We start from the raw sequence: 27031 nt of genomic DNA, 5'->3' as shown, positions 1-27031 counted from the left end.
GACGTGGATTCCATGTTTAAAACTATTCTATTTTAAGAAATAAGATTATCTGCTTGTGTGTAGTCCATTAATGGAGGAGTGAGAATTTTATAGTACTATTTATAGTTTGATATATTATTCAATATTTAAACAAAACATAAATATAATGTATTTCAAAACATCATCGAATTTTCAGTTGTTCTAGCCCTAATTATCACGGAGGCCAGTAGCTTTGCCGCAAGGAGGACAGCAGATATCAGGGGCTCCCCGGAAGTTGAGGAACTTTGGAGCAGACTGCAGCTATATGCTCTCATTCTACTTAGCCTCACTCTAAATATAGTCCTCGCTGCACTTGGATATGTAATAAAGAACAGAAAAGGTAAAACTTGGGCTGCATTGCTTACTAGTCTAGGATACTTCTTCGGAGACTTGGTGGCAACTGCTGCACTAATTACCCTTCTCAAGCGCCATTTGAATGGGAAGATCGACGCACTCCAAGTTTTTTGGGCTCCCTTCCTTCTTTTGCACCTTGGGAGCACTGAAACCATTGCAGCTCAATTTTTGGATGAAAAGAAAATATTGTGGCGAACGTGCACATTAGGCCTGATCATCCAGTCTGGGATGGCTTGGTACATTGTCTTGAGATTCGAAAGAGAAACTGGTAATGCCTTGGCTTACATAGCCATTCCCCTATTTGCAGCTGGACTTTTGAAGTGTATGGAAAGGATTTGGATTCTCAGGTTCTCAGGATTCAAACGATTTACAGTTTCCGCGTTATCAGGAGTTCACCCCAAAACGTCGTCTAGATCCGAAGGCTTCAGGCAACGTGAGCATGAGCTGCACCTGGATGCTCATTTAGCCCGGAAATCCATAATTCCACAAGGGAGATATCTCCATGGAGCATATCTATCATTTATGATGTTCGTGCCACTCTTTGCAGATATCCATCTCAGAATTTATAAAGGGTTGAGTAACATCTTCAGCCTGGAGCAGCCCGTAGAAGAGGCCTTCCAAATGATAGCAACCGAACTAGATCTCTTGTTCGACGTTCTTTATACCAAGACTATCATACTTGACATTCCCCTGGGTTTCACCGTTCGCATCATATACTTTTTGTCTTCTACTGTAGCATTACTGGCCTTCTCATATGCTAATACCCATAAGGAGGTTCACTCTAAACTCGAAATTTGTATAACATACTTGCTGTTGTTTGGAGCAGTTTTTGCTGATGGCATTGCAGTCATTTCACATTTACTCTCCAATTGGACATTGCTTTGGTGGACCACTCCGGAGACCTGGCGGCGCCTCCCTAAGTTTGTTTGTCGGCTTCTTGTTTCTTATTTAGAGTTAAAAAGGTCCATGCAGGGAGTAAAATACATGGCACAGCACAGCCTCTTAAATTATTGCCTTATGCCCAAGTTAAACAAGTTCAATGCAGCCATCAGTAAGATAGCGGATGCCAGAAGAATTTTAAAAATCTTCTGGAACATGCAGCAGCATGCTTGGGTGCATGTGCGTCCTACTTGGGCCCTTGTTGATGCTGATTTAAAGGATCTCATTTTCTCTCGTCTCCAAAAGAAACGTCAAAAATATGACAAAGGAAAGTTCAAGTTCTCATGTCTCTCACGTTTGACAAAGAAAGGAGCTTCCGACGTGCTCAGAGATAAGGGCCCTAACGGTACCCTTAATATCTATGACGAAATTAAATGGAGCATAAACAAGGTAGAATTTACCCACAGCCTTCTTCTTTGGCATATTGCTACGGATATTCTTTTCCATTATTACGGAAGAAGATATCCGGGCAGTACCAGAGGAAAATACCCACAAATTAGTAAGAAATTATCTGACTATATGATGCACCTCCTTGTTATGCATTCATTTATGCTTCATAGTGGCATTAGTAAGCTAAGATACAGAGATACCTGCTTCGAAGCTATGGACTTTTTCGGTCCCCAAATGAATATAAAGGACTTGGGTGAAGCTGCCATGACATTGTTTGTTCTGGATATTGAATCTCGAACTTTCATCTCTGAGGTGGAAGGTGAAGTTGGGAAATCAGTATTCTTTAAAGGGTGTGAACTTGCCAAGAAGTTGCAGTTTTTCACCTTGAATGCAAGGTGGGATCCTGAGGAGCTCTGGGAAATGATTAGCAGTGTGTGGATGGAGATGCTGTTTTCTGCTGCATATGATTGTGATTGGAAAGAGCATGCATACCAGCTTGGTAAAGGTGGAGAGCTGCTGACTCATGTGGCCCTCCTCATGGCTCATCTTGGTCTAAGCAAACATCTTCAACTGACCAAGCTTCCAAAGGAGCTCCAAGGGTCTGACTATGAGCCTCCCTGGGACTGGGATAACCTTGGTCAAATGGGTTTTTACTTGGCTTAAGATGTAGCTAGCCTACACTGAGATCTGGCTTCCTGCTTGTTGATTAACTTCCTTCTCAACTATTAAGATGAATGCAGTTTTTCTTTTCTTTCAACCCCTCCCCACCTGCCCCTTTGTCTTATAAGAATGTTGTGGTTAGAGGAATGTAATGTTTTGAGAATGATGCTGCTGGGCATGGTATACCCATAATATTATGAATTTGCTTTAACCTTTGCAAATTTATATATGCCTGAGCACAACTGATAACTTAATTAGTTTATACAAACCATTTTTAAGTAGCATCCAACAAATTTAGGGTTCAAATCCCAATACATACAATTCTTTTTTCTACTCAGGCTGCAACATCTTTTGTATAAAAAAAAGTGGAATCAAAATACAAACACCACATTGAGCATTTTTAAAGTACATATACCATATTAAACAATTTACTATAATTCAAAAGCCGAATATGACATTATCCCTTTCAAAAACTTCACTCTCTATTTGGTTTGTGAGGATATCAGAAAATGTTTGATTGGCAGTTAAAATAAAAACTTGCTCACAACAGAAGAAAATATACATGCTGTAATATCCACTCAGTATACATTTAGTTCTTATAGTGCTGCTCAGTTACAAACTAAACTAAGCCAATTTCCAGATACAACAGAGAGTGTGTAATTTAGAACTGTGAAGTTCTTGTATGTTATAATCTAAGCAGTCACAGACAAAGGGAGAATGTAAAGTGTCTCCAATGTTCACTTCTATGGTGCTGTAACAAGATGAATGACTAGAATAAATTGTTAAAATCTCACACATTTGATATTGTGGTTTATATTCTTCATAGTTTAATACTCCCCTTTATCTATGACATTTTCCTTCAAATTGCATACAATCATTTTTGGAGACCAGGCAACAAGTCAACTATCGTAGAGAGGCACACATTAGATCACCTAGGACATAAGAACCAATATAAACCTATCAAATCACATGAAAACCTGAGACGATGATTTATTGTAAATGGTAATGACAAGCAACATGTTGGAAAGAAGGGAAATTTTTAGCATTGCCTTTGGTAAGCCATAAAGATACGAACAATTGCAGGCCACCTGATTCTACTAATGTTACTGGTACACCTTAATTAGTCCATTTTAAGACATTTGAAACAAATGATGGGGAGGTGTATATACTATATAATATTCTGCTTTCACCAGATATAATGTTTTATAAGAAGAGGGCAGGCTACCTTCGTTCTACTCCAGTCATTGAAACCAACCTACCCCAACAGTATCCCAGAGAGAATTATGTAATACAAACATCAAAAAATAGGTTAACCATAATAATAGCTTCAGCCTCGAGCGCATCCAGTTACAGTGCATCATGCTTTCTGACTGCCTCAGTTGTAAAAGCTGAAATATGAAAACAAGAGTACATATAAAGCCTTCGTTTACAAAAAATGCATTAGAAGACTTTCTATTTTCTATAAGATGGAAACAAAATCATGACTGATACTAGGTTATATTTGCTCACTCCTTACTTATTACATATCATCATATGCTTGATATCATCCCATCTCAGTTATAAATCATAGATCTGCATGGACTAGGTTATATTTCCTTCATTACACTCACTGTAAAAGGGGAAAAAGAGCTGACCTGAAGGTGCCTCTTTGAAGAAAAATGCAATCTCCCTTTGAGCTGACCAATGGGAATTTGAACCATGTACACAATTATTTTCTAAATCTACCCCGCACATTGGGCTGATGCTGGAAACAGAGGAAACAACCAACAGAAAGGCAGATCACTTAAGAGGCCATGTCATCAGGCAATCAAATTTCTTCTAGGATGAAGATTTGGAAAGAAGATCTAATTTAAAGTAGGCAGGGACCTTTATCTTGCAATATAATGGGAGGACAACTAATCTTCGTCTTTACACACATCCAATTTGAAACTTAAGTAGAACAAAGTAGGAGATCAACAAGAAATATGCATAACCTTTGAGGATGAGTAATTTTGGCCTTGCCAGCATCAGTGGTTCCAATCAATTCTCGCCAATAAGCAACAGCATCTTCCTTTTCCAAAATCATAACCAACACTGGACCACTGTTAAAAATGAAATGTCAGTGAGGGGGATAGAAATATTTATGTAGCAACTGAATAACATGCTACCACAGGTTGATAGGATAAATGGTTAACAAAAACACATTAGCAAGATATGAGATCAATCATATTCAGCTTATGGCAAGATTAAAACAAATGCTGCATCAATACTTCTCTTTGATTCGCAAATTAAAAAGCAACAAAAAATAATAACATCAAACATTCAAAACCAAAAAAGCAGACCCTAATAGGCCTTGACAATTCAGATAATCAAGTGAAATAATCATAAAGAAGGGTATTAACCAAAAAAAAAAAAAAAACTATGCTTTTTTCACACGCTCAACATCTCTGCCCCTTCATTATTCCTTTTTATTGTATCATATTGAAAATGCACGGAGAATTTATCATCGAAATAGCATGACACTGTTTGAGATATATTTTTGACACAACCAATTGGATTAAGGCATTGACGATATGAAAGTGTGAAAATACATACATTTTTTGTCAATGAAATAACAAAAGTAGTTAATATAACTAATGCAGAACATTTGCATAATCACATAATTTAAAGGCAGCATGAATAAACTTATCAAGACAAAAGCAATAACCTAGTCATATATTAGCCAATTGGATTAAGGTATTTGACAATAAAAAAGTACGAAAAATACATACATTCTTTGTCTATGAAATAACAAAATTAGGCGAAAACAAATGCACAAACATTTGCAAAATCGCGGTAATTTAAAGACAGCATGAAGTAGAACTACAGAATTAAGACAAAAGTAATAACCTAGTCATGTATTTGATAAGATTAGTAAACAAGGGCTTAGAAGAGTGCTCAGCATAAAAATTAACTGCATTTTCTTCATCAAGTTGAATCACCATTTCCTTATTGATGGTGAAACCGGATTCAAGAATTACTTGTTCAATTCTATCAGAATAATTACCAGATAATCCATCTGGCTTTATTATACCTAAAGTTCTCTCCTTTTCACCACTTCCGTTACTTGAACAACACCTACAGTATTATTTTTTTTAAATAAAGCATTAGAATCAGTTAAAATAACAGATATTCAAAATTACTCAAAAAAAAAATTACGTACCTCAAAATTATAGAAAAGAAGAGAAATCTGGTGAGCAACTGAGTTAGGCCAGCTTTCATTTGCCGAATCAAATCTGTTGAAAAAAAAAAACAGAGAAAATTAGTTCTGAATCCTAAATCGATTTTCTCAAAAAAAAAAAAAAGACATAAATCGAAAGAACAATAATAATAATAACAGTTGGTTCGTTTAACAGAACAGATTTTTTTTCCCAAAATTTTGAATTATTTGATTTGTTTTTAGAAGGACTTACCAGATTATTTTTCCAGGAAAAAAAAGGAAGCGGGAAAATTGAAAAAAAAAAAGTTTAGGAGATTTCGGGTGAAAAAAATAAATTTGAATATATGTTGCTCTAAACAAGACAGGTAGACAGTGGCTTCTAACTTTCTATTTGTAGCTGATAAGCTGCAGAGGTCAACCGTTGACTGTGACAAAAGTTGGTGTAGAAAAATATATGTCAACTCAGGTCGAACTAATTGGGGTTAATTTTTATTTTAATTGTTTTCATATTCGAATTATTTCAATTTTGATTTATTTAAAATTTGAATTATTTCGAAATTAAATAATTTGAGTTTAACATTTAAGTATGATTTTATCATTTTAAGTTCAGCTTGTTAATTTTTAATATCATATCAAATTTAAACAAATTATTTTTATGTTAAAATTTTTAAATAAATTCTTTATTCATGTCAAATTTTATTAGAACTAGAAAATAAATTCTCTACCTGTCTCTTGAAAAGTATAAATATATATCCAAATGACTCCGAAAGATATGAACATCAAGTATTGTTATCGTTAGAAGAATACATTGAAGCCAAAGACATAAATTCTGGACCGTCAAAGCAATTTTCTTAGCTCCGTAATACCATTTGCAATTCCTTTTTCTCAAAGAGCTCTTTAACTTATGGTGACATCATCCTTATCGCATTCCATTTCTTTTTCTCTTTCTACCGTTTCTTCCCTCCCTAATAAAATGGCCATTAGTAAAACTGTAAAATTTTCAACCATCTCACTTAACAATTCGGTAATTTCCTAACTCCTGTTTTTACCTCAAACAAAATCCCAAAGTTTACTGGAAAACCAATATAAATAGTTAGACAAAACCCAAATAATTTTTTATATCATTTTAAAACATTTCAAAAATTATAATTTTCTTCTTATAAAAACAGACAGAACCCAAATGGCGAAAAACTATAAAAACATTTTTTAAATTTTCTTTATCTTTTAATTTGCATTTTTCTTGTTAAACCATTTTTATTATTATAAAAATATATAGAGATATAGATTTTATTGAAAGATTGAAGTAAAAATAATAATATTTCAAAAACAAACAAAACATTATAATTTGTATATTTTAAATTAAAATTAATTTTTTCTATAAATGAAAAAAATACTTGATTTTACTTTTTATCAAATTAAAATGTTTTCATTTGGATACCATTTGATAAACGCTTTTCTCTTTTCTGTTTTTTTTTTCCCTTTAGAAAAAATGAATAAAAAGAAAAAAAAATTTAATAAAAAAATAAAAACAAATAGCAAAAGGTAAAAATAAAAAATAAAATATTTATCAAACATTGCTTTAATTTTTCATTGTTGTAGCCGTTGGTTCACTTTTAACTAAATCCAACAAAATCATCTCAATTTTTAATTTTTATATAGAATAAATTTTAAATTTCAAACTTTTAAAAGATCATATTTTTCTTATATCCAAAAAAATAGGCTACCATCCATTATGAACCATATATTCGTAATATTCTAATATGTTTATATATATATATGGCCAATTTATATATGTAATACACTTGATTTTATTTATAATATACACTAATAAACATAAAAATTCAATTCAATTATATTAATTAAATAATTTGTTTTTTATTTTTAATTATAATTAAGAAGGATAACATTTAAAATGATATAAAATTGTAACAGCAAAGAAAACATTTTGAAAGATAATTTAAAGTTATGAAATTAAATAAATTAATAATTTTCTATATTTTTATTAAACTATAAAAAAATTATATTTAATTAATTTCACTCCAAGTCATTTTGATTAAAATCATTTTGGATCTAAATTATTTCAACTTTAAATCATTTTGAATTTAAATTATTTTGCAATTCAGGTTTGATTTCGAATGACTAACTTTTTTTTTAATTAAATTAGATTGAATTCATGTATGGATTGAAAGAATTCGTAGTGTTTAACACGTGAACACGGATATCACGTTTGATTCCTTTGCATCAATTCATTGCTTCACTGCTTATTATGTTCTCTTTCTATAAACCCAGCCTCTGACAACATAAAACATACAACTTCTTTTAACACTTACAAGTTATCCTGCCATTGTCGAATCAGCCAGAATCACTATTCACTACCCTTTTTTTTAATATATCATTTTCCTCTGTTTTAAGGCATAAATATCATTATCAGATTATTCATATAAACATAGAGTTTCTCTAAATGTTCAAATTCATTATCTCTTTTAAATTTTTTTTTTTTCAATATAAGATTATGGTGATCACTGGAACCAAGAATACTATCAATAGATCACTTCACACTGTTGGCCAAATGTTCTTGGGTAATGATAATTGATACGTTGAACCAATAGTTTGCGAACCTGGTAAGTTCTACATTTCCCCTTATGAACTCATTCCCCGTCTCATCAAGACCAGAATTTTATGCCATTTCCATTTTACTCTAAGCAGTCCCTTAATCTTTCTCTTGCTTATGCTGCTACTGCTTAAATCCATTTGTCTGCATTGTAATTAATTAACATCATTGGTCAATGCTCCTTATAACTGTTAACTGCAGATAAATAGCAGAGCAAATGCAAGGTGTTGTTCCTTTGATTCACAATGAAAAAGAAAAAACAAAAGTGATTGAATTTTATTTGGTATTGCTGTAGGTTCTAACAATAGTTTTGAAGGAGAAATCAGTACATTCACCAACTGTGACGGCTGCATACCTGATCTGTATGGCTTTTTTTTTTTTTTTTTTTTTTTTCTTATTTAGAGAAGGGAATTTGAACCTGATTAAACATTAATCATTAAACCAAATGCTCGAATAAACTTAAATTGTAAGTTGGTTTTGTTTTGCATTTCTCTTTCTTTTCCTGTTGAAGTTGTGGAGACAGGAGCAACAAACACCACCAGGCACGAAGCAAATGCTTGGATTTAATTATGGGTTAACAAACTTTTTTACCATTGTTTTAAAACATTTTTTAGTCATAATGCTATTTTTCCAAGAACTTGTCTAAATCCTCAATCTTGCCAAGCTTAATCAATAGCAAAAATCCCATTTCAATATGAAGTAAATTTTCTGGTTTTATGTTACTTATATATTTCATCTATCATCTATCTATTTATCTATCTATATTTCATCTATCATCTATCTATCTATATATAAAGAAGATTGCTATTTGCACCCCAATAATTACTTAACACACCTCCTACTTTTAACACATTATTTTTTGCACAACACATCCCACACCCAAAAACATAAATTTACCAAAAATTTAAACACTCCATCTCCTCTATCTCTTCCCAATCGTTTTTAAGCCTTAAATAAACCAAATTCAAATGAGATTTCATCCATTTGAAGTTAGAAATCAAAAAATCAAAGATAAATTGTTTATTCCTTTTTTTTTTAATTTTGTATTTAGTTTTCTAAGATTTTATTTTGAAATGTTTGTGTGCGATTCGAACTCTCTATTAATGAATTTTCGAAAGTTTCTAACTGTTTTTGAAAATAGATGTCTAGAGGCTTGAAAAACTTTTGAAAATTCAAGATTTCGAAAAGAAATGTACGAAATCTTTTAAAAACTTCCATAAATGGATTTTTGGAAGTTCTTAAAGACCTCTAAAAATTTATTTTTGGAAAACTTTTAATAGCTTCCAAAAATAAATTTTCAAAAATTTTGATTGTGAATTTTGATAATAAATTAATTTTTTGCTGTGAAGAATAAGAGAAAAAAAGCATCAAGCACATTTTCAGGAAAAAGAAGAAGAAGAAGAATCAAAGGAACAAGGAACAAAGAACAAGGAAAAAGGAAGAATAAGGAAAAAGGCAAGTTTCTGGGAAATGAAATAAAAAGGTAATTGATTAATAAATATTTAAATAATTTTATTAAATGTTAAACTTGGAATATAATTTTTGAAGTGTATTGAAAATAAGTTAGGATCCAAATAGTCGCTCTTTATATAAAAGTGTAAATTTTAAAAGTGATAAAAATAATTGACCTAAATGCTCTTATTAATTTAAAATTAACAATTTTATTCTTAAATATATAATTTTTATTAATTATTTAAGTTTAAAATAAATTAACTAAAATTTAAAATATAGTTTATGTGAAATTAAACTACTTAAAATTTTGAAATTTTAATACCAAAAGTATTAAAAATAATTTACTAAAATATTCTTACTAATTTTTTTTATAAATTTTATTTTAAATAATATTTTTATTATTAGACTTCTTTTTTAATAATTACACTTAAAAGTGATAAAAAAGATTGGTTAAAATATTCTAAATAAAATTTTAATTCCAAAAATGTTAAAAAGTATTGATTAAAGTACCATAGTAAAATTTTAATTTAAATGATTTTTTTTTATTATTAGACTCCTTTTTTATAATTAAGACATTGTAGTAAATTTTTTTCTCTATTTTTTCCTTTCAGTTTTTTGTTTTAATGGATTTACTAATTATATATGTATGTTAATGGTTTTATTATTTGTATATTTTATGAGTTGATCACATGATCAATGATAATACAAATAAATTCTTTAATTCCTTGAAAAAATTCAAAAGTGAAATTAAATAAATCTTTTTATTTCATTTTAATTTTTAGAATTATATATTGTAATTTTTTTATATAATAAAAATTTATGTATAATAAATTTTTTTAAATAAAAGAAAATTTAAGTTTTAAATTGGTAAAATTTACAATTACACTTAATTGATGGAAGCACCAACTACAAATTATCTTAAGCAAAAAAAAAAAAAGACCTAAATACCTCTATGAATTTTTAATTTAACAAATTTATTCTTAAGTATATAATTTTTATTAATTTATTCAAGTTTAAAAGAAATTAACTAAAATTTAAAATAGAGTTTATGTGAAATTAAACTATTTAAAATTTTGAAATTTTAATACCACAAGCATTAAAAATAATTGACTAAAATATTCTTTGTAAATTTTTTATAAATTTTAATTTAAATAAAATTTCTTTTTTATTATTAGATTACTTTTTTATAATCACAATAAAAAAAACTGCTAAAAGTGATTAGTTAAAATACTCTTAAAAAAATTTTAATTCCAAAATGTTAAAAATGATTTATTAAAATACCATAGTAAATTTTTTTTATCAATTTTAATTTAAATGAATTTTGTTATTATTATACTCCTTTTTTTATATTTAAGTCATTGAAGTATATTTATTTTTTTTCGATTTTTCCCTTTCAATTTTTTTTAATGGATTTACTAACTATATATGTATATTAATGATTTTATTGTTTGTATATTTTATTAGGTGATGATTTGATCATTGATAACATTATTAAATCCTTTTAGTCCTTTTAAATAATTCAAAAGATAAATTAATTAAATCCTTTCACTTTATTTTATTTTTATTTTTAAAATTATGTATTGTAATAGTTTTATATAATAAAAATATTAAATAAAAGCAAAACTAAGTTTTAAATTAGTAAAATGTACAATTACACTCAATTGATAGAAGCATTGATTGAAAATTATCTTAAAAAAAAAAAAAAAGAGACGAATAATTGACTAGTTGTGCATTGTTCTATTTTCTCCATATAACAAGTAAGGTTAGTACTATACATATTTATTGATTTCAGTTTCTTTTAGGATCAATATGAAACTCTTTTATTAAGAAAAACATTGTATATCCATTCATTTTATTCATTATATAAGTTGAAAAATGTTCATGGTTATATCAAATTTTTTAAAGTTATCATATTGGGAAATATTTGTTCAAAAGAATTAAATTTCATCAAATTAATTATCACTGTTACATTTAATATATAAATATTATTATAAATTATAATTTAATTAAACTTAAAAGTGATTTAAAGGCATTCATTAATAAAATTCATTTGATAAATTTTACTTAATTGTGTATTTAATATTTAAGATATTCTGAATTTTGACTTTTCATAATTTTGAGTTGGATTTTAAACTTAAGATCAACAATCAATAAGGTTGAGTTAAGTTTTATCATCTATACCTATTCATTGTATACTCAATTATTCACTTATCACCTAAGCAAATGTATTTAATAATTAAGATATTTTGAATTTTGACTTTTCATAATTTTGAGTTGGATTTTAAACTTAAGATCAACAATCAATTAAGTTGAGCTAAGTTTTATCATCTTTGCCTATTCATTGTATACTTAATTATTCACTTATCACCTAAGGAAATTTGATTCAATAATTAGTGCATATTTTTCGTTCTTTAAAAAACTGAATGCAAATCATCCTATATTCAAATAAAAAATAAGTATATTCAATTATTTATAATTTCAATTCCACTTTAAAAAAATTTTAAAAAATTAATTAAATAATTCAATCACAAAGATAATAAAAATGAGACATTGAGGATGAAAGAAAAAAACTTAAATAAAAAATTTTTAAATTGATGCAGAAGATGAATAACAAAAATTAGATTTTTATTGAATTACTATTTCTATTTAAATTTTGGTTATGTTTAATCATTTTAGATTTTAAATAATTACTAATTTTTTATTTTTTAAAATCAATTGAAATCAAATCAAGTTTGTTAATTTTTATAATTATGTGTATCATTTTATTTTTAATTATATTAAAATTTAAAATGAGTAAAAATTTTATATACCTTCAATTTGAGTTTTGAATTGTTTCAAGTTTAAATTGATTAATCCATATTATTTTTAGCTATACTTTTATAATACCAGTAATAAATTTTAAAATAGAACAATAAAATAACAAAATAAAAATTTAAGTGCAAAAGTTATGAAGACATTAATAGTAATTCTAGAAGAAAATATTGATGCCCAAACCATACAAAGATTAAAATATATATATATTTTTTGAGGATTTTGAAATTTTTATTATTGAAATGTTAATCTATATCAACAAGTTTATAATCATTTATTTGTTGATAAATTGTTGTTATATGGATTGAGAGAAACAATTTAAATATTTCATTTGAAAGAGATATAATAGTTCATACTCATTCAAAAAAATAACATATAATTAAATATTATTTAGCTTGTTATGACTTTTTGTAATATTCTTTACCCTTTTCAAGTGTAGAAGTTGGTTGGTATCAAAATATATATATGAAAAAAGTTCATTCTAAATGATGGTAATAAGAATGAAATAATAATTGAAAATATACTATCTTTTTTATTTAATAGAATAAATTTTTGAAAGAGAATGCCAAGATAATTATTCTCAACTTAATATTTTTTAAAATTATTATCTTTTTTTTTTACAAATTTTATTTAGTATTTTTTTATAACTTTTATATAACTAAATTTTTACCCAAAATTATATATTTAAAAATATAGGGCAAAATTTATTACTTTTATTGTTGGCACAATACTTCAAATTTTGTAGTATTTCATATGCAATTGTACTTCATCAATAAGTGAGAAAATACGCACACTAATTATTCAATCAAATCATTAATAAAACTTATCTTAATATGTACTTTTTTACTATGAGCTACAAATTTTGAAGAATATCATAGAAATATTAAGTTAATGTATATTTATTTAATTTAGTTTTAATACTTATATTAGTATAAAAAGTTATGATTTTAGCTTATTATTAAATGTTAAACTACAAATAACAAATTAAAAGTATTTACTCATTTTCTTCGTGCCATCTACTTTAACTTTTTCTTTCTTTCTTCATTTTACAAAATTACATAATTTAGTATATACTGTAATTATTATCTTTTTGGATATACACATATTAATGACAATATAGTAATATATAATTAATAACTTAGTAATTAATCAATGAAATTAAAATTAACCGATATAACCTAACAATTTCATCAATAACTTAATAGTTAATAAGTAATAACTTAATAGTTAATCATAGACAACTCAATAGTAAATAAATACTAATATAATAATAAATGCATAACAATAGAATAAAAAATAAAAAATAAATTTAATAAAAACAAATGATAACTTAGTAGTTAATCGTTAATAACTTAATAATAAATTAATGATAAGTTAATAATAAATTACTAATAATTTAATAGTAAATTAGCTTTAGTTTATAGTAATTAATTGATAGTACTAAATCATAAATAATTTTTTTTATACTGTAAATAATAATTTAGTAATAAATAATTGATAATTTAATAGTTAATTATAGGAGACTTAAAAGTAAATCAATATAAATTAATAATAAATTATTGATAACTTAATTGTTAATCAATAATAACTTAATAGTAAAATATGGATAATTTAATATAAATCAATTATAACTTGGTAGTGAATCATGGATAATTTAGTAGAAAATTGATGATAATCTTGTAGCAAATAATAAAAAATTAAGTTGTAAACCAATCATAATGTAATAGTAAATACATAATAATATAATAGTAAATTATTAATAATTTAAAAGTAAATTATTGATAACTTAATAGTAAATCACTAATAACATAATAGTAAATTACTAATAATTTAATTATAAATTAGTGATAATTTAGTAATAAATTAGTTAATTGATAAGTTTGTAATAAATTATTCATAAATTAGTAGTAAATAAGTTATAACTTTATAATAAATTATCAATAATTTAATGGTAAATCAACAACAATTTAATAGTAAATTATTCATAACTTAATGGTAAATCATTCATAACTTAATGATAAATTATTCATAAATTAAAGTTGTGATAATTTAGTAGTAAATTATTAATAGCTTAGTAGTAATTAACTAGTAACATAATAGCAAATAAATGATAACTTAATTGTTAATCATTGATAAATTTTTTATATTTGAAGTTGTCAATGATTAAATCATGGTTAGTAGCAAAAATAAAACTAGAACTTTCATCTTGAAAGTTAGGATAAATCTATCATGAACCTATTTAATAAAAAAATTAATAAAAAATTTAAATTTGAATAAAATAATAATGTTATTATATAAAAAATTATCTCATATATTGTTAGCAACTTTTTAAACTATATATTTTATAGTTGTAAGTGTATAACAAAATATTAGTAAATTAATGATATGTTAATAAAAAATTAATTATAACTTAGTAATTAATCATATATAATTTAGTAATAAATCAGTGATAACTTAGTAAATCATTTTAATAGTAATTAATAGATAAATTTAATAGCAAATCAATGATGATTTTATAGTTAACCATTAGAGATTTAAAAATAAATCAATTTAACTTAGTAGTAAATCATCGATAACTTAATAGGTTTTTTATAATCAATAATTTATTAGTTAATCACTGTAACTTTATAGTAAACTATGAATAATTTAATATAAATAAGTAATAATTTAATGGTGAATCATGGATAATTTAGTAATAAATATGTAATAAGTTTATAGTAAATAATCAAAAATTAAGTTGTAAATCAATGATAATATAATAGTAAATGTATAAGAACATAATAATAAATCATTTGTAATTTAGTAATAAATCACTAATAACATAGTTATAAAAAAGTGATAATTTAGTTATAAATCAATGATAATTTAGTAATAAATTAGTTAATAATTGATAACTTTGTAGCAAATAATTGATAGATTAATAGTAAATCAATTATAACTTTATAATAAATCATCATTAACTTAATAGTAAGTTTTCAATAATTTAGTGGTAAATCATTCGTAACTTAGTGATAAATCATTTATAAATTAGTTATAAATTAATTATAATTTATTAATAAATCATTTATAAATTAGTTATAAATTAATTATAATTTATTAATAAATCATTAATAATTTAGTAGTAAATAACTAATAATATAGTAATAAATCGATAATAATTTAATTATCAAATTTTTATAACTTCTTTATACTTGAAGTTGTCAGGAATTGAATATTGGCTACTAATAGAAATGACACTAAAACTTTCATTTTAAAAGGCTAGGATAAATCTATTATGAACTTATTTAATAAAAAAAATAGTAAAAATATCTAAATTCAAATGAAACAAAAATGTTACTATATAAAAAAATTATCTTATATTAGAATAGAACCCACACTTTGTTGCAGAAATCCATTGTTTAATATAAGATGATACAAATTTTATCAATGATTACAAAAAATTTATCATAACAGTTATCAAAATTACATAAAGAGGTTATCAAAAATTTATAAAAATTTATAAAAAATTATCAAAATTATATCATAAGTTATTAAACTAATATAAAGGTTACCAAAACTGTATAGAAAGGTACCAAAATTTTATTAGAGGTTATCTAAACTTCGAACAAATTTTACCAAAATATATCAAAAGTTTTCAAAATCAAATTTAAATTGTTCATATTTACCTTTATTATCATAGTTTCCAAAAAAATTAAAAATTTATATATAAAAATTACACATACCTCACATACGTATCAAATATTAGTGTGTGTGTATATATGTATAGATACACCCTTTCTCATAGGCCTATGTTTAACAAGTACTCAAGATGGTTGGTCACAGGACTTCTACAAAATTTGTTTGTAAGCAGGCTGATCATCTGGTCTCTGCGCAGCACTAAGCATATTAAGGATCATCAGTTCATCTTGGTCATACAAAATTCAAAACCAGCGATCCATGCTACTTTCAAGTATGTTTTACTCTATTTTGCTTCTCCTTTTGATTTTCTATTTGTCTTGTTTTAAAACTTTCATATAATTTTTTTTTGTCTATCAATTTAAAATTGTAAGGTAATTAATTACCCAATTATCTTTTTAACATGGGTAATTAATCGTATTTGAAAGCATGATTTTTCACATTTTGCATGCATGGACTCTTTCAATCTTTCTTTTCTTGCCTTCAATACTTTGTATACCAAATTTTCAGTTTTCAGTGGCGTGATCTTTGCGGAGGCCAGTGGGTGGGCCACGAACAGAAGTGGGCTCCCAAGCTCTAGCAAGGAATTGTGGAACAAATTTCAGCTGTGTTCACTCATTGTACTTAGCCTCTGTTTGCACATTATTCTCATTGGATTTGGATATAAAAGCAACAGAAAAGGTGACCGTTGGGTTATACGCCTGACTTGGGTTGCATACCAACTAGGAGATTGGGTGGCAACTGCTTCACTTACTACCCTCCTAAAGCGCCAAGCAGAGAAGCCCAATGCTATTGAAATACTGTGGGCTCCTTTCCTTCTCTTGCATCTTGGGAATGCGGAAACGATGGCTGCTAATTACTTGGAAGAGAGCGCATTGTGGTTAAGATACTTGGTTGGCCTACTCATCCAACTTGCAATGGCCTTTTATATCTACTTCAGGTTCCAAAAAAATCATCCTGGGTTCAATTTTCTAGCCATTTTAATGTTCATAGCTGGGACTATCAAGTGTGGGGAGCGGATTTTGATTCTCCGTTTCTCAGGCTTTGAGAATTACCAAAAAAAAGTGTTGAGAGCTCCTCCCCCTGAAATTTCACACAGCTCCGAGGGCAAATTCGATTTTCCAAAGCATGAGTTACTGGTGGCTTACTTGAAAAAGAAAGGTGTAAGCCAAGAAACTGAATATCTCCATCAAGCATATCTTTCCTTCAAGATGTTCATGCCGTTGTTTTCAGGCCTAAAGCTCCGGATTTACGAGAAATTAAATGATATCTTCAATTTAGAGAAATCTATGAATGCTGAAGAGGCCTTCAAGTTGGTAGACATTGAACTAGAATTCTTGTACGATATGCTTTACACCAAGACCAGTATCCTTAACTCTGTCAAGGGTGTCATCTTCCTTTCCATAGCCTTACTGTCTTGTATTTCAGGATTCATTGCCTTCTCAGTTACCATTAGCAAGCATGCCTACCGACGTGTCGACATTGCCATAACTTACTTGTTGCTGGTTGGAGCTATTTTTGCAGACACCTTTGCACTCATTACACAGCTATTCTCCAAGTGGACATTGCGCACGTTGACCAAACCTGACAGCAAGAAGCTATCTAAATGTGTCTATCCAGTCATTAATTATTGGTTAAATTACAGACTAATGAAGAAAGGAATCACATCCATGGCACAAAGCAGCCTTCTAAAATATTGCCTCAACACCAAGGCAACCACGATTTCTGCAGTTGCAAAGAAACTTCGCCTGGGAAATACAATTTTTGAGAAATCCCTGCATATATTAGATCAGAAGCAGCAGCCTCCAGTTTGGATGGACGTAGACCTTGAACTGAAGAATTTCATTTACTTAAATCTCAAAGAGAAACGTACGCAATATGAAAAAAAGGAATTTGATTTCAAGTCTCTCCCAAGTTTACTTAACGAGGGAGCTTATGAGTTGGTGCTGAACAGAAGAGAACTCCACGAGAAAGTGGGTTGGAGCTTAAAGGATCTAGAGTTTACCCACAGTCTCCTTCTTTGGCATATTGCTACGGATATTCTTTACTATGATCAACGAAGAAGATATCCAAAAGGAAGTTTCAGTGCCCGTTGCCGGATTAGTAAGCACTTGTCTGATTATATGATGCACCTCCTTGTTAAGGCCCCATTTATGCTTCGAAAAGGTATTGGTGAGTTGAGATACAGAGACACTTGCAGGGAAGCTGTCGAATTTTTCAACCAGGAAATGAGAGGCCATGGCGTTAGATTAGCGGCCACGACACTGCTAGCTATTGATGCTGAGTTTAGAAGGTTCCTTTTTCAGATGAAAGGGCATGGGAAGTCAGTATTCTTTGGAGGGAGTGCGCTTGCCATCCAATTGCGAAGTTTGTCTCGGGGCGAGCGGATGGATGAGGAACAGGTGTGGGAAATAATCAGTTGTGTGTGGATGGAGATGCTGGTCTCTGCTGCAAATCATTGCGATTGGAAAGATCACATAATACAACTGAGGAATGGTAAAGAGCTGCTCACTCACGTCGCCCTTCTCATGGCACATTTTGGTTTAAGCAAGCGCATTCGGATGACGGATCTTCCACCCCAGCTTGAAGCACAGGGAAACTATAATCCCCCTTGGAATTGGGCTGAACTTAATCGTTTGGTTTATTACTTGGCCTAAGATATCTGGCTTCTATGTAATTAAACTTCTTTGAAAATTTTCTAGTGCATTACAGTAAAACAATTTTGTCTCCTTTTTTAATCATATATCAGCCGGCTGTGTAAAAGGAAAAGTAACGAGTACCACAAAAGGACTAGGATGGAATCGGCATGATATAGGGTTCAGGCATGCTCGTATAACTAACATTATAATAAAAATGTTGCTATGATTTGCAACATTGTATATATACAATAACTGTGATAGTAATATTCATACCCTATTGTTTTTGGGTCTTCAAGACTTCAACTACCTTTGGTAGTATGTCTAGAAACAAGCACAGAGTTCATAGCAGCAATCCACACACTCAAAACAAGCGAGAGCAGTGCAGAGTTGTGAGAAAACGATTGAGCATTGGTTATTCATATAGGAACAAGCCTGGATGAAGCACATGCAACAGCAGCGATCAAGCAACATGCTGCAGAAGTTGGAAGCAGCCTTAACCAAAATCTCTGCACCTTCAGGTGACTTTGATTCCTCCGTTCCTGAAGGGATATTCTTAGCTGTCGCATTCAAGTTACCAAAGCCGACACCCAGGCACTGCAGCAAAATTATCTTCTGGCTATTCAAATCCCCCTTTGTTGGCAGGTTTATTTTGTTGAATATCTGATTAAATTTAAAGAAACTAAGTAAATTAGCATAGAGGGATTCTTTTTCCTCCTAAAATATATATATATATATATATATCTATCTTAAAAAAAAAAAATAGCAACTTTATCATCTACTCTATTCTTCAATTCCCAAAATTTCTTTAACTTCTGAAAAACACAGCTAAACTTCCAAATTCTGAAGTTGATATCATCTAGAATAATTGATGGTAGAAGTGAGTCTCAACTTTTGAGCTCTAAAGAAAATTCTAATGATAGAAAATGAGACCAATGTAATAAATTAAAGAGGGGGTTATATTAATATTTGAATTCAAGGGGAATATTGTAAGTACATTAATAATTCATGCAGAACCTTAAGCAAGAATATACCTCCTGGCCTTTCAAAAAAAATACATACCTCACGTACCAGAATCGATTCTGGCACTTTCTTCCCACTATCAGTCTGAAGCAAAATCAAGGAGGAATACTCAGATGGAAAACTAGTTTGTAGACTTATTTTGGCAACCTGCACCAGAAACAGCTCAAAATTATTAGGTGAATAATTAAACATATAAACCAGACTGCAAGAAATGATTATCAAATAAAGCTTAATAATTTCAGTAAATTACATATTCATCAGGGTGTGAATGCGATCATAATTCATAACAACAACATCCATCTAAACCTAGCGCATTCGACATTCACACCATAATGCCAAACTAAGGATAAATAGGCCAGATAAAATTTACTTGAGCCACAATGTGTTGTTTAAGGTTAACTGAAGTTTCACGAAGTGGCATACCTTCTCTTCAAGCTCTTGACTCTCTGACAACCACGCATGACATGTAAGGATATCAATTTGCCTCCTTGTAAGTATCTGCCAACAAACATAACAATTAGAAAAAGTAGATGCATCAGCACGCAAACTTCTATATCTGCATTTTAATAATGAAAATATATTGTTAAATAAGGCTTCAATTGGAAGATTATTCATATAATTTGGAAGGTAATTTCTGAAAAGATATAAATACTATTGCTTTGCGGGAAGGGGGTTGTCCTTTTATTAGAAAATTAATACCATAAGCTCCCTACAATAACAAATTGGAACCACAACAGTTAAGTGCCTAGCGGGGAAAATAAACTATAGGGGTCAAAATTCAATTTACCCAAAACTGACTCTTATGGACAATAGATATATACCCTCATTCTTAGATGATAAACAGTTATTTTAAGTGGATATGAAAAAATACTTCAATAATATCATGTGGAAGGCTTATTAAGCATATAAGAAAATTTAAAACAAACTATGCATGTTGTATGCAAACAGGTCATTTAACATGCAAGAGCTGGCAGAGGCAAATGGAAATTAAAGCAGACTTGTTAAATGCAGAAAGAAGATGCAACTTTCTGCATTAAAAAGAAGTGTTGCTTTTTGAATTGAAGTTAACTACTTCTGTGGTAAACAAAAAGATTCAAACAAATTGTCAAGTCAAGTATAAACTCGGAAACTTTAAGAGCTATCAACTCCAGGAGTAGAAAAATTACTCTATCAAATGGCACGTCCTTTGCATTTTGCACTTTCAAGTCAATTACAAAAGTGCTCATATCTGCTAACATTCCATTAACCTTAATAACATCCGGAAAGTCTCCTTTGTATCTGCCCGACACAATCAAAGGACTTCCAAATGAAAGGTCCGGAATATGAGATGGAAACAACTGCAAAACCAAGGAAGAAGGATAGTATATTTGGGCAAGCATATAAAAGGACCTCATAGTAAATAAACAGTAAAATTGAGACAAACATATAGCAGCTAAATATTTGACATAAGGGTGGGCAAGGAAATCTGCAAACAGCTGTGATGTACCTCAAGAGAATCAAGATTTTCTAGAATGTCCATGGTTATGTTGGCTAGAACAACTGAAGAAGCTGTAGTAAATAATCTCTCCATTTGCAGTTCAATGTTATCTGGCCAATTAAGGTGAAATCAGAATGAATACTACTAGAATCCCGTATTATAATTAATTAGGCATTGAGCAACAAAAGCCTAACACAGCACATTGTTCCATAATAGTTTAGCATTGAGTGTCCTGATGTTTCCTTCAACTAGACTATAAATTAGTTTTTAGCAGCTTTGAAAACAATAAATTCAAATATTTTGATTCTTGATAGAAACAGAGCACAAAATCGTTCTTGAGCATGGTAGCAGAGAAAAAGAAAAAAAAGTAAAAAAGATTTAATGCCACTCAAGTCCAAAATCTAATTCTGATTTCTACCAGCATAATATAGATTAGTAACATATTATATTAGCTGAAATTACTTTTTTTTTTCATTAGACCCTGACATATTATGCAATTGGAATTTGGAAGTATGACATAACTTTTGTCCCCTCCCCCCCCCCCCCCCAAAAAAAAAAAGAAGAAGAAGAAATAGAAGAAAACTAACCTGCATTATAAGTGCAATCGTAATGGCCTCTCCCAATTTGAGCCAGCATTTGCAAGAAGTAATGATTACAATACAAACCTAGAAACGGTTTAAACACAAAAATAAGTAATAATGCTCCAAGAATGCAATAGACAAATTAATATGGCTCAGATGTGCCAGTAGGTTGATAAAATATGAAATAATGACAAATCATCAGTTGGTATTGACACTGAAAGGAAGGAAAACTACTAAGGCTGTCACCATAATGTGTCTATATAATTCACTGCACGATGACCCGAGATTTATGGCATACTGAAGAGAAAGTAAAGACAATTTAAAGCACAAGCAAGAACTAACAAGTTCAGATTTTTCAGAAAGAAGAAAGCATAGACTTGATCTTAGCCCAATGGCTGACAGAGGTGTAGAGAGGGCGTAGACTAAACAGGCTGAATGTAACTCCCGAGCACTTAGGTGCAAGTCTATGATTATTACACTGGGCAGTGTGTTAAGGCCCATGGGATGCAGATTAGTAGCAAGGCAGGAAACGCATTAGCTACTGCAGAAATGAATCATGTCTCCAGATCTCTCAACATCTAATTGTTGGGAAGATAAACCAAACCTTGAGCCTATGAGAGCACGTAAAGGAGCCCATACATACATGTTACACCTTCCACGTGTGAGTGTGTATATATATATATATATATATATATATATATATATGTCATGTTTACATCCTACATTTTAGTGATGAGGGATATTCCACTCACATGTGAACCTCAAAACTAAAGGCATAAACATATATGACAAATTAAATGCTTGACAGTAGACAGAGTGTTCTAGCAACTATTTATAGAAACATACTGCCAATATTAAGAAAGACTCCATTTGCATGCCATGAGAAACCAAATCAATTGAGAAAAACAAAAGATGCCAAAGCGGCATGAATAAGAGGGAAAGATTTTCCAAACACCTAAAAACTCACCAATGCCAAAAGTAGATATACGAGGAGATACCGATCCTCCGCTTGACAAATAACCTTTGATGACATTAAAGATCTCTCTTTCATCTTCAACTGACCCATCAGTTATAAGGAAAACAAGAGGAATTGACTCACTTGCGTCAGACAATAACTTCATTGCCTACAATAAAACAGAATTAGATGATAAAACCCCTCTATGAGTCATTAAACAGTAAACAGTTTAGAGATTTCAAAACCAGAAGTGTTAATGTGTTAACAGATAGAATTGATCAGTCACTAATTAAGAAATGCTGATAAATATAGGTACCTGTTTAAGGGGCAACATGATATTTGTACCACCATCTGCAGTTAAATTACTACTAAGCCACTGAGTAGCATTTAGGATTGATCCATGAGTAGCCATCACCATTGTTGATGAGAACAAGAGAATCTCATTATTGAAAGCAATAATGTTAAAAGAATCTTGTGGATTGAGCTTAGAGAGTGATGCCAATAGTGCATTCTTTACATTCTCTATTGGGTGTCCTTGCATGCTTTCACTTATGTCAACAATAAAAACCACTTCCCTTCTGAATACCTATCAGATTTACTTCATGGTATAAGAATAGCTAAGATACAAATATAAAGGAATCTTAAACAAGTATGTTAAAGATTCTACCCTAGAGCAATCTCAAAGGTTCAAACAAATTAAAGCTAAAGTAGATGGGCCAGTTTAACAACTGACGAGAAATTTTGATATTTTATACTCATTAACACTGATGGACCAGTTCTCTACTCACGCATTCACCTTGATAATCCCAAAAGAAAATATTGCCCACATTTTTGCTTGTCCAGTAAAACCACATCAGTACTAAAAGGGATAACATTCATAGAAAAGATTTTTTTCAGGATTTTTTATTATTTCAACTAACCTTCCTGTTCTGCAGGTTATGTCCAGGGAAAAGATAGAAGCAGAACATCTCTCTTTCATCAAAATCACACAATGGTGGAGATTGCAGGAGAACACCACCAAAAATGCCACTCGAAGAAACCTGTAATCATAACAACAATCAAGCAATGATCACTTAATTATGCATCTTCACATGTTATATGACCCTCCAGAGTCCAACATAAGTTCCTCAACTAAATAGTCAATAAAAAAAATTATCAGTTAACAAAACATCTTACGGTATAAGCAAAATTGAGGTCGGAAGTTGACCATGCTGGCACTTCTGCTTCATATATGAAGCTTAATTTACAAACCTCCCGACCTAGCTCCTAGAAAGTTATAAGAAAATGTCATTTTCTTCATATTTCAGAAGCCATATACTATCATGAGAACGTCATACCTTTAGAGGGTGGCTAGTATATTTGATCAAAAGTTCCGTTCCAATGCCGGAATTAACATTCAACTGAATCTTTTCTCTCTTAGGGATTTTCTTCCCAACAGGAATGACATATGCCGGAAAACTAAATGGAATATTGAGGCAAAACTGACCATCCTGGTAGGATAACTTCTGTGACCAACTGACTTTAATTGATACATTAGACCCTCCATCAACCTGACACATATTTAGATCATATAAAATGTTGTGAAGAGAATGAGAAGTAATAGTATTAATAAATTAAGAAAATAAAGTAATTACTCGTGGAATTTTGAAAGTAAATATATGGGGTGTCAAGAAGTATCCATCTCCAGATTTGGCAATTTTTTCGGTCTCTTTTGAATTAGCTAACGTGACCCATTTCGACTTATAGGACCCCTCAGTCTCAGAGACGTCAATCTCAACACCTAGAAGTGAACCCTGTTAGCCACATCATGTTTATCTTGAGAATCTATAAACAGAGAAAGGTTACAATAAATATTTTCAAAAGAAAAAAAAGGTAACACAATATTGTCATTATCTGAAATATGACTAAGAACAAAATACATGAATCTCATTAATCATAATTTAGACATGAAAAGATTAAGGAACAGTGAAAAAGCAATTGCATATCTTTTCCTAGAGTAAGTATTAAAAAGACTTATAAAGTAATAAGCCAAATTCAAGCGGCATTTTTTACTTTCTTTCCATAATAGCTAATAAAATGAATTGGCCCACATTAACAAATAAATATTTCAATTTAGTTATACAAATTGAGCCGATTGATAAATATTTCTTTAATATAAATAAACAAGAATAAATTTTATAAAAAAATTTTTTACCAAAAATATCGTAATTTGAGGATAGAAGAGAGATTGCAAGATTTGAACATTAAACCTTCGTCATATCATTGCTTAAGCACTTCCACCTGACTCAGCATTTTTTACTTTTGGTAACATTAAAATAACTAATTTTCGTCTAATAACCAATTTTTAAAATAACATTAAAATAGACCCTTAAATAGACGAAAATTAATATTAATGGTTAACTCATTTTCATAGCTCAAATAATGAAAATAGTTTTTTGAGAATTTAATTATTGCAATAAATTGATAAAGGTTTTGATGATTATTAAATTTTTAATAAAAGATTTTTTTTAACTTTATCCTAAACTAAAATTATTATTCCAAGAAAAAAATTTTTTAAAAAAATCACTAGCCTTTTTTAGTTACCTGCTCTCCCATAGGAATAGCAATCCGGCAATCACATCTCCGACCAGCCATTATACAGTGCACGCGCCACGCGCCGCTAACTGTAACGAACGCAGTATCCATACAACAGTCCACCTCCATGGAAACCTCGTGCATGTGTAACGGAATCAACGCCGGCGGGTCGCACCGACCATGTACGTATGGCTGGTAGCTAGGGACATCGGGGTTATCTACCGCCGCTGGTTCGGGAACCACCGCGTAAGCCATAACCGCCGTGGGAAGATAACTCTCCGTCGAAGACAACGACCTCGACATTACCGCGGGCGTCGGTGAAGCTCCTTTGCCGTAGTATAGTCGCTTCGATAACATGAGACCACAAGTGACCGACATCGAGAATTCGTCGACCATGACTGTTTCTTTTTGTTTCCGGTGATTTTGGAGAAGCTAGGATTCAAAAGAAAAAAAGATGAAACAGAAAAGAGAGTAGAAGAGTGCTCTAAATGAAGATTGTAGTAAGAAACTGCTGTTTTTTTTTAAATGCAGTTATAATATAGGAAGGAAGAAGGATTCATATCACCTGGCATTTTTTTATTATAATATTATAATTAATCAATTAAAATTAAAAGTTATAATTAGAAATTAATTTTTTTAACTGAAATCAACCAATTATTCATCGCCACGTGGAGATGTGGCAGGTTGTTCTGGGTCGGTGTTCGCCGGATTGCTACAGGAAGATAGATGCACTTTTCGGTAGTAATTTTCTACAGTGAGGAATATTTTTAGATTTTATAAAAGCCAATAAGATTGTGGCATGTTAAAGAGGGATTAATGTTGCATTCTTTTTATTAATCAACATGTAGTTAAGCTAATGGACTGGCCGATTCAAATGGGATTCCAATGTGTTGTGCATGCGTGAACATGGATTAATTAACTTTAATCATTTTGATTGACCATACTTTACTTTTTAATCACTTAGGATTTTATTTAATTATTTTAGTTTTTATATAGGAATTCATATTTTAAGGATAAAAAATAAAATTATATGTATTAAGTTTAAATTCAAAATTTACTAAATATTATCTTCAAAAAATAATTATATAATTAATTAAATTAAATTTTAAATTATTCATTTATTTGTGTTTTTTAAGGAAGTAAATGATTGATCTCGTGGCTAATTAAATAATATATTGAAAGTGCATCAACTCCAAAGTTATTTTTTAATACCTTTTTAATAATATAATAAAAAATATTCATATTGATTTACTGCGTTCGAGTTATGCTTTCGAAAATGGTCTTCCATTAATTGAACCCTTTTATTTGAGATTTTTATTTCCACACTTTATTTGGTGTAACAATGGTAAACTAAACATTGACATTTGTTCTAATAATTCTACAACTTTGATTTATGGAAAATGTCATTCCGGCATGACTCATCAATTTCATAGGCAATAGGTCTAATCTTTATTTTTCCTTTGATTACGGGGAAAATGATATAGTTAATAATATTATATTCTAAAATTGAGAAGCATTTTATCTCTCTATTTGCACAAATAATTACCATAATAACTTTTATAATTGTTAATTATGACCACTTATGTAAGTTGGTGAAAAGACCAAAAAAACATAATCAGTTTAATAAAAATAAAATATACAGACTTTTGTTGAGAGAATCAGCAAAGACTATTTTGACCCAAAAAAAAACGAAAGGA

General features: G+C 29.6%; 4 protein-coding genes across 8 annotated transcripts; 2 read left to right on the top strand and 2 right to left on the bottom strand.

The window, feature by feature from the left end:
- Positions 1-71: 71 nt before the first annotated feature.
- On the top strand, positions 72-2674 carry LOC149511271 (uncharacterized). Its single transcript, XM_089755524.1, has one exon. The coding sequence runs from the start codon at positions 601-603 to the stop codon at positions 2362-2364; it is 1764 nt and encodes a 587-aa protein (XP_089611650.1). The 5' UTR covers positions 72-600; the 3' UTR covers positions 2365-2674.
- Positions 2675-2727: 53 nt separating this feature from the next.
- Positions 2728-5933, bottom strand: LOC111318625 (putative nucleoside diphosphate kinase 5). 5 transcript variants are annotated; one of them, XR_016334388.1, is made up of 7 exons: positions 5793-5910; positions 5543-5615; positions 5230-5457; positions 4335-4442; positions 3996-4105; positions 3587-3749; positions 2728-3293 (listed from the first exon to the last, which is right to left on the bottom strand). XR_016334388.1 is itself a non-coding variant. In XM_089755951.1 (6 exons), the coding sequence occupies exons 2-6, from the start codon at positions 5599-5601 to the stop codon at positions 3709-3711; spliced, it is 540 nt and encodes a 179-aa protein (XP_089612077.1). In that variant the 5' UTR covers positions 5602-5615; positions 5793-5911; the 3' UTR covers positions 3380-3708. The 5 variants fall into 5 exon arrangements, 2 of the variants coding, with proteins under 2 accessions (XP_089612077.1, XP_089612076.1); XM_089755951.1 differs by lacking the exon at positions 2728-3293 and having other exon boundaries at positions 3380-3749; positions 3996-4099; positions 5793-5911; XM_089755950.1 differs by lacking the exon at positions 2728-3293 and having other exon boundaries at positions 3380-3749.
- A 10558-nt stretch (positions 5934-16491) lies between these two features.
- LOC111274183 (uncharacterized) lies at positions 16492-18745 on the top strand. The gene is made up of 2 exons (XM_022858814.2): positions 16492-16495; positions 16599-18745. The coding sequence occupies exons 1-2, from the start codon at positions 16492-16494 to the stop codon at positions 18743-18745; spliced, it is 2151 nt and encodes a 716-aa protein (XP_022714549.2).
- A 133-nt stretch (positions 18746-18878) lies between these two features.
- On the bottom strand, positions 18879-25885 carry LOC111318624 (uncharacterized). The gene is made up of 13 exons (XM_022921497.2): positions 25344-25885; positions 24395-24553; positions 24098-24310; positions 23937-24026; positions 23681-23800; positions 23077-23346; positions 22773-22929; positions 21812-21889; positions 21234-21334; positions 20914-21084; positions 20171-20245; positions 19787-19894; positions 18879-19387 (listed from the first exon to the last, which is right to left on the bottom strand). Exons 1-13 carry the CDS (start codon positions 25728-25730, stop codon positions 19049-19051), a joined length of 2268 nt encoding a protein of 755 aa, XP_022777232.2. The 5' UTR covers positions 25731-25885; the 3' UTR covers positions 18879-19048.
- Positions 25886-27031: the final 1146 nt, after the last annotated feature.

The sequence above is a fragment of the Durio zibethinus genome, chromosome 26, assembly GCF_047325235.1.
Source record: "Durio zibethinus cultivar Kanyao isolate XHJ-2024 chromosome 26, ASM4732523v1, whole genome shotgun sequence".
Classification (NCBI taxonomy): domain Eukaryota; kingdom Viridiplantae; phylum Streptophyta; class Magnoliopsida; order Malvales; family Malvaceae; genus Durio; species Durio zibethinus.
This window is presented reverse-complemented; position numbering and strand designations above follow the sequence as displayed.

Bases quoted from the DNA above. Each gene is read 5' to 3' on its own strand.
- LOC149511271 (XM_089755524.1), top strand. From the start codon at position 601: ATGGCTTGGTACATTGTCTTGAGATTCGAAAGAGAAACTGGTAATGCC.
- LOC111318625 (XM_089755950.1), bottom strand. From the start codon at position 5,601: ATGAAAGCTGGCCTAACTCAGTTGCTCACCAGATTTCTCTTCTTTTCT. The intron at 5,458-5,542 runs GTACGTAATTTT...ATAATACTGTAG, and splicing joins TTCTTTTCTATAATTTTGAG to GTGTTGTTCAAGTAACGGAA. The intron at 3,750-3,995 runs GTCAGCTCTTTT...TTCATATTTCAG, and splicing joins CTTCAAAGAGGCACCTTCAG to CTTTTACAACTGAGGCAGTC.
- LOC111318624 (XM_022921497.2), bottom strand. From the start codon at position 25,730: ATGGTCGACGAATTCTCGATGTCGGTCACTTGTGGTCTCATGTTATCG. The intron at 22,930-23,076 runs GTACCTATATTT...GTTTTATTGTAG, and splicing joins TCATGTTGCCCCTTAAACAG to GCAATGAAGTTATTGTCTGA. The intron at 21,335-21,811 runs GTTAGTTTTCTT...TTAATTGGCCAG, and splicing joins CGATTGCACTTATAATGCAG to ATAACATTGAACTGCAAATG.